Source organism: Purpureocillium lilacinum, assembly GCF_023168085.1.
Source record: "Purpureocillium lilacinum CBS 284.36 DNA, scaffold_4, whole genome shotgun sequence".
NCBI classification, from domain to species: domain Eukaryota; kingdom Fungi; phylum Ascomycota; class Sordariomycetes; order Hypocreales; family Ophiocordycipitaceae; genus Purpureocillium; species Purpureocillium lilacinum.
In genome coordinates, this window is record NW_027072114.1 from 4754463 (window position 1) to 4774340 (window position 19878).

At 53.5% G+C, this 19878-nt stretch overlaps 3 protein-coding genes across 3 annotated transcripts; 1 reads left to right on the forward strand and 2 right to left on the reverse strand.

Moving 5' to 3' along the window:
- Positions 1-438: 438 nt before the first annotated feature.
- PLICBS_006555 (uncharacterized protein) lies at positions 439-1053 on the reverse strand (the record flags this gene model as incomplete). Its single annotated transcript, XM_065600980.1, has 1 exon — positions 439-1053. One exon carries the CDS (start codon positions 1051-1053, stop codon positions 439-441), a length of 615 nt encoding a protein of 204 aa, XP_065457052.1.
- A 7108-nt stretch (positions 1054-8161) lies between these two features.
- On the forward strand, positions 8162-10675 carry PLICBS_006556 (uncharacterized protein; the record flags this gene model as incomplete). The annotated part of the gene is made up of 5 exons (XM_065600981.1): positions 8162-8703; positions 8753-9382; positions 9438-9822; positions 9872-10097; positions 10242-10675. The coding sequence occupies 5 exons, from the start codon at positions 8162-8164 to the stop codon at positions 10673-10675; spliced, it is 2217 nt and encodes a 738-aa protein (XP_065457053.1).
- A 4267-nt stretch (positions 10676-14942) lies between these two features.
- On the reverse strand, positions 14943-15743 carry PLICBS_006557 (MAPK protein hog1; the record flags this gene model as incomplete). The annotated part of the gene is made up of 4 exons (XM_065600982.1): positions 14943-15157; positions 15208-15257; positions 15339-15694; positions 15741-15743. The coding sequence occupies 4 exons, from the start codon at positions 15741-15743 to the stop codon at positions 14943-14945; spliced, it is 624 nt and encodes a 207-aa protein (XP_065457054.1).
- Between the last annotated feature and the right edge of the window lie 4135 nt (positions 15744-19878).

A 19878-nucleotide genomic window follows, 5' to 3' on the forward strand; every position in this document is an offset into this window, starting at 1 on the left:
TAACTATGCATTCGCCGACATCGTTTATATTGCTATCCTTATGCATACGCTTAATAGTAGCGAGACCTGAAATGAATAGCATTCATTATTAGAATGTCCGCAAGAGAATGAGCGGTTGTTTGCCTTCAGCAACGCGCCTGAAGAATAAAGGTCTGCCGCTAGTGTGATACAGCTGAGGTCAAGGAAGCCGTTCGAAGCGCAAACTTTCCTGCAGGATCAGTATGACGACCATCTTGGCGCATGCTGTTGACATGGTAATTACAGGACCCGGTACAGCGAGTGGCAGACATTCTTAGCTTGGAGTTGCGCCTCGCACTGCTTCCTAGCTATCTGCACCGGGTCATGTTCGGCGCTGGTTAGTAGTCACAGGGCGGCAGGCTGTAATAGAAAGAGTGGTAAGAATGACGGGAGTGGCCGCGAAATTTGCGGGTGGCTCCATCATCTGTGGGAGCGCAGCTGGCCTAGCATGGCGATAGGAAATTCCATGAGTGTCAAGGGCATTCGTTGCTGGCTGCCGCCGTCGGTTCTGTGGTCCTTATGGCTCGAAACGAGGTAGGTCTGAAGTTGACGGGCAATCTCTTCGAGGGGCCTGACGGACAGGCTGCCACAGTAGCCGGCGCCAGACTTGGGAAACAGGCGTGCCATGAGAATAGTCACGGTGTAGAGGTGGGCAATGACAATGAGCGAGCCGGGCGACCCGTGGCAGCTTTGGAGGTAGCCTACGGGCATCCAGAAAGCCAGCCCCATCAGGGGTTGTAGGCGCTCGTATTGCGCGATAATGTCCATTTCCGGGCTGATCTCACCGGCGCCCTTGAGGGAGCTGATGAGGTGCTGGATATGCACCGTTTCTTCCCGGTTACGGTGGAGATAAGATTCGGCCCTGTGGACCTGCTCTAGCGTTCGGTGGTAGGCCTCAATGTCCTCCCGGTCGTGACTGGACTGGTGGTCCAGGGTCGGAGCCAGCGTCGTGGTAGGAAAGGTGCTAGTCTCGGTAATGAAGTCTCCTAGCTCCGATTCGTGCTTCCATGCGTCCATGGCCTCAATGACGGACATAATCCCCTGCGCTAGCTGCGTTCTGCTGCACCTGATCATTCACCCAGTTAGTCGTCTGTATTCGCCGAACGAATGGCACGCACAGCTCACGACTGCGGCACGGAGAAGCTCCCGGCATCTAATGGCTTACCGATCGGTGGTCTGCCAGGAGAGCACAAGAGACGCTGCCAGGATACCGTCTGACGTCTCCCGAGAAAATGAATTGAGGGACTGACGTAAGCCTCTCAAGGCAATAGCCCTATGCTCGAATGCCATGCTACCGCTAAGGGCGGTGCCTGTGAGGAAGGCGACATGGGTTGCCGAGAAAGCAAGCAAGGCATGCATGACATATGGCACAGCAGCGCCAATCTGGAGCACGCTGGACGATGAATTAGCAAGAGCAGGTGCGTTGCGTCGGGTAGCAAGCGTAACACAGTATGGGTGGCGCCAAGCACTTGTAGAGATGACAGCGCCACCCTACCTACGCAAAAGAGGCGAGAGCCGGGTGAAAAGGGGGCTTGCACGTACATCGGGATATGGCGGGTCCATAAGGTAAATTTGTTGGTATCCATACAAGCAAGGTGATGAAACAGGCTGGCGACGTGAACGATCAAACGAAGGTCTTTGACTGGGTACATATGTGGTACAAGACCCACGCAAATGCTGAGAGATGGGAAAGGGAAGACACCTCTCGCTTGCCATTCGACGACGGCAACCGCAACGTGCGGCATCCACATGAGATCGGGTTCGCTGAGAGTCGTAGAGTGCTCGCCGTCATGTACATGCGCGTCATTGTACGGACAGCGGATTCGGTACCTGGTGCAGTTGTTACTGCGGACGCCGTGGCAATGTCAGCAATGCTGCCCATGTGCGCTCGAGAAAAACACGCTTACCATTGCGGAAAAAGTTCGTCGCAGCGAATGTGACGACGCTTGCTGTTTGGCAATGTTAGATACCGACAAACAGAATATGACCGTGCCCCAGCCGAGTGGGGTTTGTATTCAAGACATACCAGGTCTCACAGCCATTTCGAGACTTTGTGTGCCTGCTACCTTCGTGTTATCAAGTGAGCTGGGACGGAATGACGAGCTTAGACTGACCCCCGACGAGGCGGACAAACCTTCGAGCCGTTCATGTTGATGCCTTAATATCACTGTGAGGAATTCCGTGCAAGACGATGTCAGAAGAAGAACAGCCATGTCGTGGTTGAGCCATCGCGGAATATGTAGACGAAATGTCACCCGCCGCAGGCGTTGACTGATTGTCAACTAGCGAATGTAGAGGCGCTATAATGATCGGGCTATGGGCACACGAGAATGTCGAGGGCTTGAGCTGCTGTAGATCGGTTGGTAGTCAACGTCTTGTCAAGTAGGCGAGCGTCAGGTGCCTGAAATGATACGCTGGTGACGCTCACAGTATGGGGCTATCACCGATACTTGAGCTCAGCAGGGAAGCGTGTTGATTGGCACCAATCGTCACCCGTCCCAGGTTGACCATGATTTGATTGGTCCTCTTTGGGGATGAAATGTACTTGTGCACAGCCCCGCATGTCCATGTTCACTGCCGTCCCACGGGATAAGTTGACTAGGTGTTGTGGAAGATGGTAACGTTCCCGTAGCCTACGTCCATGAAGTGTGTGCCGCCAAGTGACTCAGGCAAAGAACTTCAGGCGAGCTCCGTAGGCTGCAAAGATCTTCGCGATTGATCGCATATGTGAGTTTACTTTTAGAGTAGAGAGGGCTAAGAGATGCTCCTGGATTATGACCCGTGGCGCTCTCCGCTTTGTATTTGGTGACCATTACACAGTGAAGTAGTCGAGACAATGGAGTTGACAACAGGGCCTGACCTCGTCCCCTTACAATGCAGGCCGAAGTGGGGTCGTCCTGGGCGTCCATCACCCGCGTGGGGCCAGCCCACCGGTGTGGGGCCAGCCCAGCCATGTCTCAGGCGAGGAGTCCCAAAAAGAGTGGGTCAACTCACTTCTCACGAGATGCGCCCGCCCGGCGCTCCGGCGGCGACAGTATTCCAACTCTGAAGCCAGTCCGCTCCAGACCGCAACCAAGGCAGAAACGGCCGAGGAATTTCCTCGGATGGCTGAAGACCGCCGCCGCCGGAAAGCTTACCGTTTACTCCTTGGATCTCAACTGCCGAACGGAGCCGTGGGATACGGCTTTGCAATCCATCGTAATGAACGGTCCGTCATCCGAGGATATGGTCGGTTAGGTCCCGCCGAAGTCTTGGATGCAGAGGCATTTGGAGCCCTTGAGGGCCTACAAGCCGCCGTAGGCTTGTCTACCGCTGCGACTGACAGTATCGTGGTCTGCATCGACAATCTTGCCGTGGCCACCCGCTTGCGGGGGAATCCAGCTGTAACGTGCTGGCCCGTGTGGGTCTCGGGTCCGCTCTCGACCGGGATCCACACCACCTCCAGAGCTCCGCTCAAAAGCTCGTGTTCCTTTCCGCAACTTTCTCTTTTTTTTCTTTCTTTCTTTCCGTTCTCCTTAGCTTTGGGTTACTCGTTGCAGTCGCTCAGGTAGTTGTCAACACACTCAGTTGAGGCCGTTACAGTTGGCCTTGTGACGAAGTTGTAAAGCAAGTTGGAGACGAGCTCGCCCTGTCGGGGACTCGGAGAAATCTCTCCGCACAAAGCAAACGGCTGCATCGCTTCGCTACGAGGGGTGGCTTTTTCTGTCAACCTCTATCAACCGGACAAGCGTTCTATCCTAGGCCTCAACCTTTATAAGTCCTTACCGGTGTTTGTAGCGCAGTGAAGTTTGGGCAATCAATGACCAAATTGCGGAATTTCGACACCGTCACCCTGAGTTTGGGATTGGGCTCAAAGACCCATCGCAATATGTCGTCTAAACCATCAGATATCGGTAATGTCGCCTTTAAAAACCCCTTTGACCGGCCATACCCCTGGTAGTCTGGGTCCTGAATCCCAGCCGACTTCCAAGGCTTGGATCCGCTTGCCAGATTGATCAGCACAATCCCTAGGCTCCAAACATCACTTGGTGCACACATATATTTGCTTTGACCGGTGGCGCGCTCTATGGATTCTTATAAATAGCCGTCAGGTATTGTGAAGGAGCTTGGGGACATGGTAAAAACGCGCATGCGCACTTGGACTCTTGTATGCCCTCGATCCAAACCCAAACTCTTCAGATTGCGGATCTGAAGTGGCGAGCCCAAAGTCGCCTAGCTTAAGCGTTTTCCCATAATTCGTAAGCAGGATGTTTCCGGTTTAAGATCTCGGTGGTAAATTTGCTGGCTGTGGCAGTATTCGACAGCACCTAGGATTTGGAGGAACAGCCTGCGACACAGCTCGTCATCGACAATGTACTCCCCGCGCTCTGCAATATATGAGAAGAGATCTCCCCCGGGACAGTACTTGAGAATGATAAAGAGGCAGTCAGGGTTGTCCACAATCTTCAATATTGGTATGATGTTAGGGTGCGCAGAAGCTAGATGATGGAGCCGTCTAGGCAGCAACTTTACAAAGGTATGGTGACGTTCTGACATCGGTGGCGGGTGCCAATCCCCATAAATGTGGGTTGTAGATCGCACAGCCGGTGAGTATCGGACCCTTCATTCCAGAACCGGGCGAGTATTAAGCCGTACGTGCATGTGGGATATCAGGTCAATATTAGGTACCCTTGGCTCGACGTGCATGCCGGCGGTCAGTGGCGGTGGTCACGACCGACTAGACAAATAAAGTCTGGAAAGTCACCCGGGCTTGCTGCTGGCATCATAATCGAACATCTAAAGCTCCTTATACACTGTACGTTACGCTGACTACTGGAAACATCAATAGCTAGCCAACTCACTACCCCGCGAGAATCAAGTACATTTATCCGCTAAAACATCCTAGTAACAAGCACCTTCTGTCGGACGACTAGTTTTAGAACGTACAAAGGGAGCTCGCGCTGTTCGGCACCACCAACCAGCAGTTATGTCTGACAAACTTGAGCGAGGAGCCGGAGGACTCGCCAGGTTGGAGGGCAAGCTGCGCAGAGTCCGGAAGGCACGCGCCCGAGGCCTGCACCAGTGGAAATTGTCTGAGCCTCGACTCCGGGTCATACCTTCGCTCCAGCGAGGCTCCAGTTGCTCTCGGATTAAAACTGACGGCTGTGCGGCTGCGGTGGAGGACTGCCTCGAGCAATGTTCCGAAAAACGTTCTGAGCGCCCCCCGGATATGTCGATCCTGCAACATGGCGGAACGTTCGTTCCTCCGCCTCTCATGTTTGCCGTCCATCAAAGGACCTATCAGGGGCGATTCTCGAGAAAAACCCGTGACATCTCGCAGGTCAATCGGCTGGACGCCATGACTGATCAGTGTGGACGGGCAAGTGAACCATCGCTCGTTCACGAGGCGTCTCACCACCTTCAACCAGTCGCTGCCTTACCCTTCACCCGGAAGAACAGTGCGTTTGGCTCTGGCACCGATCCGAATGAGAACGTTGCTGCCAGTCACGGGTCTTTCTATTCAGGTTACGGAGCTGCGACTTGGCCATTCGACTCACCTGACTGCAAGACCGCCTGTGTTGACGGACATCAAAGCGACTGGGAGCGGCACAATGGTAATGCGCATACGTCCAGCGCGGCATTTCAGTTCTTGTCATACTTTTCTTAGTACTACCCGCCTTACAGCTATTAGTGCTCGAGTTCGCGGTGTCTCTCGGCTTGGCTATCTATGTTGGATGTGGGTAAAGGTCATATTCCTTCTGAGCTGGCTCGTACGGCAATGATATACAGATTCTCTGGTTACCGCCAGGGGCCGCCATTTTGGATGGCAGCCCCGCTAGGAGAGCCAATTTCCTTATCAAGCTCGCGTCAGAAATAGCTGCGGCAGCCTCTTCTGTGAAGTTTTGGCGCGGCGGACAGAGAGTGATGCGGCATCCTCGCTCCGAGGGGAATATCGAAATAGTGAAACAGGGGAGAGGTTATCGCAAACGGGGGCGGCCTGGTGCAGCAATTGATACACTCAAACCACTGGCAAAGGAAAAGGGCAGGGAAAGCAAGGGCGTGGTGTGTGTTACCTCGAGAGGCAGCGAAGGGGCCGAAGGTGCATACGCAGTCCTAGCCCCGAACAGCAGTGTTTCTCAGAATTGTTGGCATTGCCATTGCCCAGAGCATCCTCCGTTTGTATCACACGGGTCAGGTCGACTCCGTAGCGCCCAGAGTGCCTTTTAAATATCACATAGGGTTTGCCACAACCGGCCGTGTTGGCGCTTCAGATTTTTGGCCACCCACTCGGACGCCGACTTTTTTAAGTAGTTCTGTATCAGTCAGCAGTCACAGCTGCCATGCTGCATCAACATGTTTTTGAGAACATACGTCTCCGACGTGAGCTCTGATTGTGCACACAGTAGTAGCCTGCGATGCTCTTGCTCTAGGGCTTCATACTTGAATTTGAGCTTCTCCTTCTCTTGCCGCCTTCGCAAGCGGCACCTGTCAGCCGCTCGCTATACGACTCTTCTCGCGGGTCCGTAATGACTTCATTTCGTCTGAGCTAGAAACGTCGGTTCCGCTCTTAGCTCTGGTCTGGCGTCCGGATTTGGTGGCCTTGTCTTGCTGCAATGCTCCCGCGGCTGGAGCGATATAACGCGGCTTTTGAGGGCGGCCTCGCTTTTTGACTGAGCTCGACTTATTTTGTGGCGATGGGAATTCGAACTGCGTTGTGTCAACATTTCTGTCTCGCGAGTCGCCGCTAATGCCTCTGAGCAATGGATAGCCTTCGGGTATTCCGCTCGCGTCGTCATAAGAGACATCCGGCATCCGCATACTGGTGACTGCTCATCAGAAACTTGCGAACCTCTAAGCCGGCCAGCGCCACGTCTATACACTTTGCGTCTCGCTGAGTGCCTCCGAAACTACCGGTTGTCGCTGGAAGATCGTCCTGTGCTTCCACTGACAAGCCACAGCCGCATGGATCAGCGACGTCATAAGTGCCGCTGAGATGACTGGATAACAGCGACTTGTCGCCAGGAAAGGGTCGCAAGTGAGAAGGATTATTTGGACGTATAAGCGTAGAGTCCATGTGGTGTCGGATGCTATAAGGCACGGTCGAGACTAGGGAGTTGACAAGATGGACAATTTACCAGAATGAAAAATTGGTGAGCCGGCGAATGATTCTAAAAATGCGCCAGGCACGACGTTTTAGCCTGCTCTGGCCGGCCGATGACGTCTTGTCTACTTACAGTACGACATGTCCTGGACAGGTCGTCTGGTACACAGCGCTGCAAGTGACCTTGTCGTATACAGCTGGTCACGAAAGAAGCAAGCGGGGCTGATGAGGGTGAATATACCAAAAGCAGCGGTTCACGTACGCTTGGCCTACATGGCATGTTGCGGGAAGTGCCGTATGATCCTTGTGGCGGGTAAAGTAGGAATGGCGCCACTTCGAACTGTCCGTCGACAGCGCCCTTTTCGCAGCTCCCAGCCTCCGGCGAGCGCACCCATCTGACTGACCCCCTGGGGCCCAACCTTGTTCTCGCCCGGCCGCTTGCCAACGCCAACAACGTCCCTTCTCGGTGCCGACACGCATTCCCCAACCTAATCCGCGACGCCTCCCCGAAATGCCTGAACACCGACACCATGTCCGCGGAGATTTTCGAAGAGGAAGCCAAAACGCTATCGGTCTGCGATTTGCCACCCCCTGAAGCGCTGCCGACTGACAGCATCAATTCCGATACGGAATCGGACTCTGAAGATCCCGGCGCGCCGTCCCAGCCCGGCCAGAAGCGTCGTCGGGTGACGCGTGCTTGCGACGAATGCCGCCGCAAGAAAGTTAAATGCGACGGCAAGGGACCGTGCACGCACTGTCGCGTCTATAGTTTTGGTACGTCTAGACACTTTCGACGCGCGATGTGCTGGCTATTTCGGCAAAATATCTCGTGGCGGATGCTAACGTACGGCACCACTCTCTCTAATATGCACATACGACAAACCCTCCTACCGCAGTAGAAATCTCGCACCGCAATACATCAAGGCCCTCAAAAGCCGTTTACAGCGCGCCGAAACGCTTCTGCGTCAACTCATACCCGACGTCGACCGAGCCGAGCCGAACGATTCCGCGATCCAGCATGACTTTCACAGCCACGACCATAACCGCGTGATGGCCGCCAAGATGCGGGCCATGACCGGCGAGCTGGATACGAGCGACGCGGGGCTCACGACTATGATCGATGAAGTCGATCAGCTGGACCTCGACGACAAAGGCAGCTGGGACTTCCACGGACCGTCGTCCGATGCCATGTTTCTGAGGAGGATGACGTTTCAATTTCGCGGCGTGACTGAATTGGCGTCCACGGCCTTATTTCTGCCACGTCCTGAGCGACCGGCGGACTTGGTTGCCCTCGAGAGGCCCTCCCCAATGCGCGCATCCTTTTCGACAGAGTCACAGTATCCGGATCTACCACCCAAGGACGTGACTTGCAAGCTCTGTTCCAACTCGCTGAGCTGCGTCACAGGTCTCTTCCGCATCGTTCACGTTCCTTCCTTCTACAAACGATTTGACCAAGTTTACGGCCGCCCGATAGAAAGCCTTAACCAAGAGGATACACATTTCATGGGCCTAATATATGCCGTCACCGCCCTCGGCTATACGTACGACATTTTGTATGATGTCAAGCCCGAGAGCCTGGGTTTCAAGGCGGCCGCCGACGAAGGGTACGTGGGGCTTGCTTTTCTGGGCGTCCTCGTACTGACATCGCCGTAGATTCAAGTATTACACTGCCGCGAGAGCCCTGCTGCAAGGTCTCGCCGAGTGTCGCGATATAGTGTCGTTGCAGGCGCTGCTCTTCATGATTCTCTTCCTGCAGGCCACGTCCAACTTGAGTACTTGCTACGTCTTTGTCGGTGTCGCTTTGCGATCTGCCCTTCGCATCGGCCTCCACCGGAATCTCCACCATGAAGGCATTGGTGCCATTGAGCAAGAACTACGAAAGAGAATTTTCTATGTGATCCGGCAACTGGACATCAACATCTCCACCATGCTCGGTCTCCCGATCTTACTCAACATTGACGATATCGATCAGCCCTACCCAAGCGAGATCGATGACGAATACATCACCGACTTAGGCATTGTTCCTCCACCTTCGAAGACGCCGTCTTTCTTCGAAGCCTTCAACGCGCAGACAAGTTTGATGGAACTCTTGGGTAAGATCGCCAGACACTTGTACCCATTGCACGGCCAGGGCCCGATGATACCAAGTGGGGACAACTCTGTGCCCGCATACGCCATTAGCTATGCCCGAATCAGGGAGATCGAGGCGGACCTTCAGATATGGTCCGAGAGGTTACCCGAGATGTGGCGGCCAAGCTCCGATGGCCCGTTTGAAGTTGTCCGGTAACTTGCTGACTTGCTATGTGTGTGGTGGATCTCTCCAGCTGATGATGTTTAGCGTCCGTCTCCTGCTTCGATTTGCAAATGCACATGTGCAGCTCCTGCTATATCGGCCATTCCTTCACTACGTCTCTCCCCGTTTTATTCGATCAAACGTGGTAGACAAGCTGCTGCACGAATGCGCTGCGGCGGCCATCAGCGTGTCTCGCAATGTTGTCCACATTGGCGTCGACATCCGAAAGCAGCGGATGCTCAGCGGGCCTTGGTGGTTCATGCTCTACACCGAATTCTTTGCCGTCATCTCACTTGTCTTTTATGTCCTAGAAAATCCAAACGAGCCTGGTTCGGCCGAGGTGCTGGCTGATGCTCACGCAGGACGGCAGATGATAGCCGACCTGGCGGATAAGAGCATATTGGCCAACGTGGTCACGAAAGCCCTCGAGGTATGCAACTTTTGGGATTTTCGTCTCCTGACTAACAAACGCGGAGCAGCCCTTCTTCGATCAATTGTCCGAACGGCTAGACCAGGTCTGCTCGTGCCTCATGCCAGCACAGAAGAGGTCGGAGCCAGCGGCCCAGTCTGAGTACTCAGAGCCGCCTCAATGTCCCGGCGCCAACTCTGGTATGGTTCCTGAAGCGTCGGACTTTTTGCGGCATCGCGCGAGCGACGATGAGGGCATCTGCTCCACGACGTCAACGGCGCGAGGCCCTGTTGAGAGTATGGCTCAAAAGTCGAGTTTCAAGTCGAGCTTCGCGGCGAGCATGCATGACATTCTCCCAATAAGCCCTTCGTCGTGAGCCACGTCGGACTCGACGAGCACCGGAGTGCCGAGCCAGCACCAATTGCAGATGCCGATGCCAGTCGCCCAGGGCATGAACAACTCGGTGAACAAGCCGGATTCCCTCATGTTACCGCCGGAGGACCCACTCGTGTACCTCGACCAGCCGATGGTGGAACTCCGATCCCTTCCAGAGGAGGCCGAGCCGATGATGACGTTGACTGGTCGGGGCCAAGACCCAACCTTCTTCTGTGGCGGATCCCTGGACAATGTTTGCGAGCAGCTATTGGGCCAGCCGCTGCCGCACATGATGCCGCAGCAGCAGCAACACATTGGGGTTGCGGAGAGCACATTTAACCCGGACATTATGTTCGCAATGCACGCATCGCATTACAAACTTCAACTTCCGGTGCAGCACACTACAAGTCCCTCTCGAGCTTCCGACGGGCGGGCGGACCGGCAGCAGGAGCAGCAGATCCAGCTGATGGACGTGCAGCCGGACATGCAGAGTGACTGAAGGGGGCGCCGTTAACAGAGTCGTCATCAATTTCACCCAACATGACCTCTTCAATTCTGTTGAAATGGGAGTCACCTACATCGACTAAGCCAATTCAGCTTCCGTCTCACGCTGATGGGGCTCAACCCCACGTCGCACTGCACGTGTGGATGACTGACATCCTCATTGAGTTTGGGCAACAAGAGGTCTCTTGATTCTTCTACCTAATGACTGCCTGATGTCGGTATCTTGCATCTGTACTTGTTGCTGTCATGGCGTTGGGTTGGCCGCATTAGGCATCTGAGACAGAAGCTGCGTCGCGTGAGGTTATTCCCACCAGTGGTCTCGTTAACAGTCTACGTGAACGAGCGGCTTGAAGTTGACACCTCCACTTCGGGGACTTCTACAATGACCACCGGTTGGAAACGCGTTGCTAAAAAGAAGCTGCCAGTACGTCCGTCAACGCGCTGCTGTGGCAAAGGACGCTGTACCAGATACTATAGTCGCAGAACGCGTCTTGGCCGACGCGCCCCCGGTTCGGGCCGCATCTAATCATTGTTAGATTACTTGTTGCAGTCACTCAGCTACTCGTCCACTCACTCGTCGAGGCCATTGCAGCAATCCCTTATAAATCCGGCTCCCTCACACGTGTTTCGATGGAATTGAAACACGCCCAAATGGGCATCCAAGTAGCCCGAACAAGGCACACACGATTGGATCGTGGTGGGAGACTGTCACAAACAGATCTGAAGGAATAGAGTACACCTTGGAGCGCGCGCACTCTCTTGAGTATCCCGCAACATGAAGTCATTCAAGGTTGTGTACAGAAGTCGCAAGTGGATGTACTTGCTCTGTTAATGGCATCACTACATACAGCTTTAGTCATGTTGACTGGAACGGACGTGGCACGACGCGGGTAGAGACGACGGCATCTCCGGCGGTGGGCCGGAGCGTAATGCAGGCCCAAAGATGAAGCACGACGACGAGAGGATTGCGGTAGACTACAAGTTCTGAACACATGGTACTGATTGCACCCATAGCCTCCCAATAGAGACTCGATTCCACATTTAACACGAACCAACCTGTTCCCCTGCCCCCTTTCTGCCGTAAGTTGATATTCTCACGCCTGGTGCTCTGGATTTGTGAGTTACAGCATGATGGCGGCGAGCAGGCCGGCTCCGGCTGCAATTGCATGGGCAGTTGCCGTGGCGCCGGCGCCGGCGGACTTCGTGGTCGTAACAGGCACTTTAGTCGTGACAGTGCTGGTTTTTTGGTCCGTAGTTTGAACGTAAGTTGTCGATATCGAAGAAGTCACGGTGGTTGTAGCTTCTCCGGAGCTGCCACCTGTCTTGCTGCTCGTCGTAGATCCAGATGTTATGGTGGTGCTGGATCCGGGAAGGGCGGAGCTTAGCTCGGTTAGAATGCTGGAAATCTGAGAATTGACAGCGGTCGCGCCAGTGACAAGGCCCAGGGCGGCGATAACAGTGCAGGCCTTCATTGTAATGGTTCCCTGGGGATGCGAATGTGATAAGTCTAATAATGAAGAAGTCGGAGCGATGTGAAAGGTGAAAATGGTGAGGATCTCAGACGCAGTAAATTGGGGAGAGGGAGGCTTCTTTTGAATGGACTATTAGAATGCTGGTCGTCTCGTCTTTGGTCCCAGCGCGAGACACGGCCTGAATGATAGCTAATGAGCTGCTTACACCCAGCCGAGATGAGATCTACTGCATCGGTAGTACTGTACCCAATCGGAGCCTTTACGACTAGTTGCGGAACAGTGACGTAATTAGGCTCCAGAGCCATTAGCTTCCTCGACAGCGCGGCAGACTAACACAGCCAAATCTTGCTTTTGTCTTCAAGCTAGCGAAAAGCATGCCCTGGCTGCTCTGTCTACACCAGATCAGGCCAGTACGAACTTTTCTTGGCCGCCACACCGGTTCTTAAAGGACCTTCCAAGTTTAAAACCCGGCTGTACAGTACACTCTTTTTATGTACTGTACATGGTCGACATCAATCTCGATCGACATCCTGGCCATTTGATACTTTGTCCTTGGGCTAAACGGCGTCAGTGGGACAGCACACAGTATGTGTCCGTGCGAATGTAGTCGGTCGGATAGTGTATTGTCGCCATACTGCCACATCACGCCTTGACATGATTTCATGTGTTACAGTACCACAGCTACTCATGAGACATTCACTTATGCCCCTCTCTGTTCCCCAATGCGGGGCCCTACCCTCTTGTGTTTCTGCGCGCCACTTCCTACATAAGTCAGACCTCTAGGCATGCCTGACCGCAGCTGCCGTTCGACTGCATGGGCTCTGCCTCCGCTGACGCGCGTAGTCGTTAGTTTCCGCCAGAAGGAAACGAACCACGAAACTCCTGGTGCAAACAAATGGATCTGGGGACAGCAGAATTGCCACGCCCCAGTCCTGAACGGAAATATCAGCACAATTTCTCTGCCTCGCAGCGAGTAAAATATGCAGCGCACCTCGACCAGGACAACAGCATGGAAAGTCAGCGGAACGTACCATTGTATGCGTGGCCGGCGTCACCCTACGCTCTCATGGCGGCCAGGCCGCGGCGAGCGATTATGGCATGCATGTACTGCAGACAACGAAAGGTGAGCTGTGTATCTGGACTTTTATGTCAAATGGGCATGGCTAACACCATCGTAGATTCGATGCAGCGGATTTCAGAACCTAATTGGGGGGAAATGCCAGAACTGCTACTGGAGAAAGCAAGACTGCGCATTTGAACCGATCTCTACGGACGCCAATGGAGCAGTCTTGAAATCCATTATCACGGAGCACATACACCACGAACACCACAGCAAGTTGCCTGGTACAGTACATCTTGTATTTGCAGGAGTCCGCCAGGGACCGAATGTGGCACGGCTGCCTACAATTTCTCATATCAATATGCGCGATTCAACAACACTACAACACCTGCCTTTTTATGTGAACTCAGCAGCGGGTATTGAGAGCGGCAGGCCTTCCAAGCGACACAAAGTCATGCAGGAAGTCAATGTCAACAGCACGGGCCCTGCTAGAACCAGGTTGACGACAGCTCACTCTGCTACTGGATGCACTTCTCTGGCAGATGGCACCAGAGACCATAAAGTCATAGAGGACAATGGGAAGGCGGCGAGTCGCACGGGTATCTTAAAACCATTACAGACCTCCACTATCAACACGACCCTGGCCCAGTCAGAGATGTCTAAGTCTCGGCGACATGTCCCCAAAGACGACTCGCACCGGATCGCACAGTCCAAGTCTAGCGGATATCAAAGGTCGCGCAACTCCACAAGGTCGATCATGAGCCTGAGGAATTTGGTGAACAACTTTGATGCTGTCGCCGGAAAGACATGTTCGCCGATTTCGGGCGAGATGTAATTTTATGCTCTGGCTTCAAATTAAAGTCAGCACTCTGAGCACAAAGAGCTGTATTCTAGATGCCTTGTCTTTTCTCGTGCAAACTTCAAGAGTCTGGGTGGCCGACAGTGTGTCGCCTGGGCAATTCAAGTTCGGGTGTACACTTCCGTCATGACAGAGTAGGTTGCGCCTTAGGCGTATAAAGAGCAAGCCAACCCCTACCAGCCGTTTGACTCACGAAACAAACAGCCTGCTGCAACGACCCAAGCCCACCATGAAGTCCCTATAGTCCCTCCAACCCCGCTGAAACCGTAACTTCGACAGGGTTAACGACGGTGTATGAGCCAGTGGCGATATCGAAGACTTGGAGTTGCACCGCACCTTCAGGCCCTGTCGGACTACCCCGAATAAACATAAAGCATTGGCCCTTAGTGTCATGTAGCCTCTGCGGCTGTCCTGCAGGACATCCCGGTCACCGGTGCGGGGCCAATTGACCTGTGTGGATCCAGCTCATGGCTGGAGCCACAGTGCGTGTCGGAGCGAAGTCCCAGCTTAAGGGTATGATAATCTATAATAAGTGTCATCGCAAGAGCGCTTAAGACGCGGCGAACAAGCCCACGCCGAGCCCATCCAACGCAATGCCGCTGTCTTGAAAGCTCACGGCCATAGAGATGTATGGCCTCGCGTCCAGTGCCTAGCCGAGGGAGTACTCCTTGCCCAATATACCCGTGCCTCCTATGAGTCTACCGTTGAGTTGCCGGGCGCATAGAACACGACGCATGTCCGTCTTCGGCTTGATGTCATCCCTCTGCTAAGTGGACACTTTCTACGGTGCATGACGCAGGACTCGCAACGGCTGTTGCTCCATGATACTCCAGAACCTCGGAATACCTTTGAGCAAGTTAGCCTATCACGCCTACTTCGGGCTGCGCAATAATTGTACGGACGTCATGAGTTTCCATGTTTCCACGTCCATCTCCGCGTCATCAAAAATCCAATCGAATTCCTCGGTCGCGGTAGGCTCATCAGTGGGGTCATGGTACTGGGACAGATACCCGTGGGCAAGAACCTCAGTGGCCGTCATCCGTGTGGTGGGATCGTAGATGAGCAAGTTCTTGAGCAGCTCAAGGGCTATGAGACCGAATTAGCCTTCTCTTCAGGGTTATTCCCACAATGCTTACTAGTGGAGTCTGCGCTCGTGAGCCTGCTTTCGAGTGGCTGTGGCTCGCGCCTAGGCAATGTTCTCAAGAACCGGCGCGTCTGGCAGTCTGTCAACAATGGAAACGCGTGAATGATGTTTACCGCCACTTACATTCTCATTCGCAATGGAGGCGACCACACCGTCCGAAGGGCTTCCCAGGAGCTCGCTATGACCAGAAATTGGTGCACATGGCTCTTGCCTGGGAAGAGCGGCTTTCCCTCGAGCATCTCGGCGAGCACGCATGCCGCGCTCCAAATATCGACTTCGGCCCCGTATTTCTGCCAACTCAACATGACCTCCGGGGCACGGTAGTACCGGGTCGAGACGTACCCCGTCAGCTTCGCGTCAAGTGCTCGCGCGAGGCCAAAGTCGCATATCTTCAAATCGCAGTTTCCATTGATAAGAATGTTACTGGGCTTCAAATCTCGGTGGATTATGCCAGCGGAATGCACGTATCTTAAGCCGTGCTTCACTACTTAGCATGCGACGTGGTAGATGCGGCACAGCACATACCATATGTCCGTTCAATTCCGCCCTACATCGTTACAGCTGGTGGGTATTGACTGAGACCCTGGGAGGCGTGCGGATGAGCACCACGTCAAACTTCGGGTACTCCAGCAGTCCCGGCGCGTTCTGTGGTCCTTCCTCCGAATGTTTGGGGTTACTGTAGAACGGAGCTGCTCATCCACTAGAACTCTGGACAGTGATCAGTGGTCTCCACTTCCGCGACAGAGCGGCGGGCAAGAGCTTTCGACAGCCCGAAAACATGCTATCGCCACCTGAATTTGTGCCGGTTAAAGCTTTGACCACTAGGTGCACAAATTGTGCAATGGCGCTCGGATTTGGTACCAATTCTCCGGCGGTGGATGAATATACTGGTCGGAAGCACGGGCCGGCGTTCGCAATTACTTCGTTCAAGGTCGTACCTCGCTACGGACAGCACCCGGCACTAGCTGCCGCAATCTCACGACAACAATACCCTTTGCGTATCATAAGAGCTTGCAAGATTTCGATTTCGTGCAGCCTTTCAAGGAGCTCTTGCTATACGGACAATTTTTTACCGATTGACTGATGCCAAGGATGGTCCCGTGGATACACTTGTCTGACAAGTCCGTGGCTGCGTGGCAGGTGCGACTCTTGCCACAAACCGTAACAGGGCCGTACAAGGAACAGACTGCGGTTGCGCGACATCTGAAGCAATCGAACAAGCACGGGATCAAGATGAGTCGTTGCAACAGGCATTGGCTACGAGATCACATTAATGGAGGGCTTGTCGTCCGGAGTTGGCTCGCAAATGACATCTGCTAAAATCAGGCCGCCCATTTGACGGCACTGCTGCCTGCCCACGGTAATAATAGCTTTAGGCAACCCGGCTTCTGGCTGCTATGTCTGGCGGATTTGGAGAGGAGGGAGAAGTGAAGAAAGAGCACTAGGCTACTGTACAGACCCTTTCGCTTCTGGGCTACTGTGCGCCTCCAGGCCGTTCCGGTTTGAGATAGACCGTAGGCGTCGAAGCCAAGTGTGCACCAACCCAGTGACGTGTAACATGTAAGTGGATGCGGCGGCGGGAACCGCTCCGTCCGATACCTGACATGCAGACCACAAAGGGCAGAGACGTACGCAGACCTATTCTTCTGCGTCGTATTGACAGCTACAGCATATGTCGGTCTCTCGACATTGTTACGTAGCGGCAGCCAGGGCTTGCCGTGCAGATCATTGCGAAGTGTGTCATTTGATGTCGTCGCTTGTCATGACTACTAAGTGTAAGCACCTTGTTCGCGTGTAGCGGCTGCCATGTCGGCAGATCGCATCGTTGGTGGGGAATCGAGTGTTCCGCTAGGCCCAAACGTTAGTCGCCTGTGTGTCTGGCACGCGTCGGAATTTGGGTACCCGCGGCGTCCCCTTTCATTTCTCGTGCGTTGTGGATGGGAACACTGCCGAACTGCCGCAGTATACAGCGTTTTGGTCTACCCTTCTTTGCTTGGCATCAGTCTGTCGGCATGAGCTCTTTCAAGCCTGGAAGCGAAAACGAGGAGCTGGACGTAAAGACGGAAAGAAACCGAGGATTGATCTACCTTGTCAACCTTTCCTCAAGCGACACATTTCCAATACTATCAGCTTGTGCCAAGGTCTTTTCGGTCCCATAGTCAAATAAAGCAGGATTAAACCAGAGGATTGGCTCGTGACATGGAGCAAGGCCAAGCTCGAGGGTGAGAAGTACAAGATTACGTGGTGGCGGACATGTGATGGGCCCCGATTCTGGGCGCAGATGCAGCCTTGCATGCCTCTTGCACGATCGACCTGTACGGAGAGCTCGTTCACTCAATACCCACCCGATATTCCCACTCACATTGTGATACATCATGAGGCACGGTACAGGGCAGTATAATCTGCGGAACAAAGCCTGTGCGCAACTGAGTCAGGCCTCATGGAGCGGAGCAGAATGGCGGAAGGTATTGTTAACCTCGGAGGAATACAGAGTAACTATGGCGTCCCATTTGTGTGATAGGTAAGGTAATCTCCTCACTACTGCGCTTCCGAGCCTGTACTGTGGCCTAGCAAAGCTTACACCCGTGCATGCGAAATAATTGTGGCCTGCTAGGAGGGTTAATATATGCCACATTCCCAGAGCAGTGTAAACCTTGAATACTTACGGCATTGAGACATATGCTGCCGGACCACTCACATCTGAAACTCTTGTAGCGTGTCATGTCGAACCACATTTTGCACGTCTCAACGTCATAGTCCACATCCATAGTCTCATGTCCGTCCTCTTCCACTAGATCCATTCCTCGACTTGTTGATTTCCTTTTGAGATGTCGCCCTGCAAGCCCTGTCTCACTAGTTTAACTTGAGGTGTTAAAAGTTCAATAGCGGTATTTATAATCATCTGCAATCTCTTATGGAAGTCACGCTCGAAGGCCACTTCTTCCTCGCATGCCGTGTAGTCAAGGTTCTGAGGACCTCGCCAAGCTGCAAAGCCAACACAGACCACCCGAAGCTGCGGGTGGTGCAGCTGCAGTGCTCACTCCCAAATGCTCCCAGGCAACCCTTTGCAGCAAGTTCATCCTAGTTGGATATGGTACAGCATCTCAGACCCCCGCACTTCGGCAACGGTCCTTAAGGTGTAACATAATGCGATTGGTTTGATTCTACACGGGTTGGATGTAACACTCGGCCTTATTATCTGGGTAGTTGCATCGTGGCTGGGCTTCGACGTTGCATCAGCACTATATTGTGACACATTTTAAGTCCCCTCAGAGTCAGCGGTCTGAGCATCAACTGCAGTCGGGTCTAGCGTGACCATAAATGCAATGACGTTAGAACTCAGATCCAATCGGCTCGTGACACCATTTCGCAGTTCAAACGGGCAATGGAATGTCTCAATCGTTCGGCGTGGGATGGCTCGCATTTCCGCTCTGTTGACAGAGCGTGGCACTACTTACTTACACTTGTCCACAATGCAGTGTTGCCGCAGAGACCGCGCAGAAATACGATCAATGCGACCAATGCGCTACGGTAAATACCATTAATAAGCTCATAAAGACAATTAAGTATATAAAGAGCATTTATTGCAGGACCACCAGCTGATTCGGATCTCTATTGATCGAGGAATCATCCCAAATATCACCGGCTCTACCATTCGACTCCGCCATTTGACCAATTCTAGGGAGCCTGGACGATATATTTATACTTTTGCTCTTACTTGCCAACTTAGCAACACATCGTCATCGACGTGGACAGCAAGATCCAAGAGCACCCAAGGACGACGGACGAAAATGCGGGCACCAATCAGCTTACTTTTGGGTCTCTCGCTCGGTGCGGATGCTTGCTATGTGATTTGCAAGAATGCCGGTACTGTCGATGTGGGGCCAAATCAGACGCCATGTCCTGGTCAGCAGGAATTTGTTTATGCGGCATCAGGATTCGCGGATATCGTGTATTTCGATGGGGGAAAGCACTATCAATGTGCGGACAGTGCTGGCTTTAACTTGGCCAAGATTCCTCAGAATATTATTGGGTGTTCCAATGGAGTGAGGGGTCGATGCTGTGGCACCGAACGCTGTTGAGGGAACGACAAAATAGCCTGGATAGGCCAGCTAAGATCAGTCATTATGTTTCTACATTGTTAAACATATTGCCTGCAAGGCTGCTTAATGCTGAGGCTCAACGTTTTCCCTATTTCGTACGCTTCGCACCGGCGAATGATAAGTCGTAAGGAAAGGGATGCTCAATCTATGTGTGCAAGGCCGCCAGCAGGGCTCGTAACAGTGTAACCGGTCCGTTTTATGATCCCATCCCGTCTTAACGGTCCGTCCGTTTCGAGCGAACCGAACCGGCGGTTAGTTTGTATATCCCGAACCGCATTATTAGTCTATCGGGAATCGTCAGACCCGACGGTCATGTAACCACGGTTCAGACTATTAGTCCTGTGGGCGGTAATTATTCATCGGGTAACCCCAAGCCCGCGATCAATTCAGTGGCTGTTCCGTAGGATCTTGGATCTAGCTTGCAGGCATTTCATGAAGCCTTGGTACCGCTAGCAGTTCTACCTCCTGGCCCCGGCTACTCGACTAGCGTCTGCGTGGCACGCGAACACCCCGTCAGCGCGAATATCCCATCGACGCAAATACCCGAACACTCGATTGCC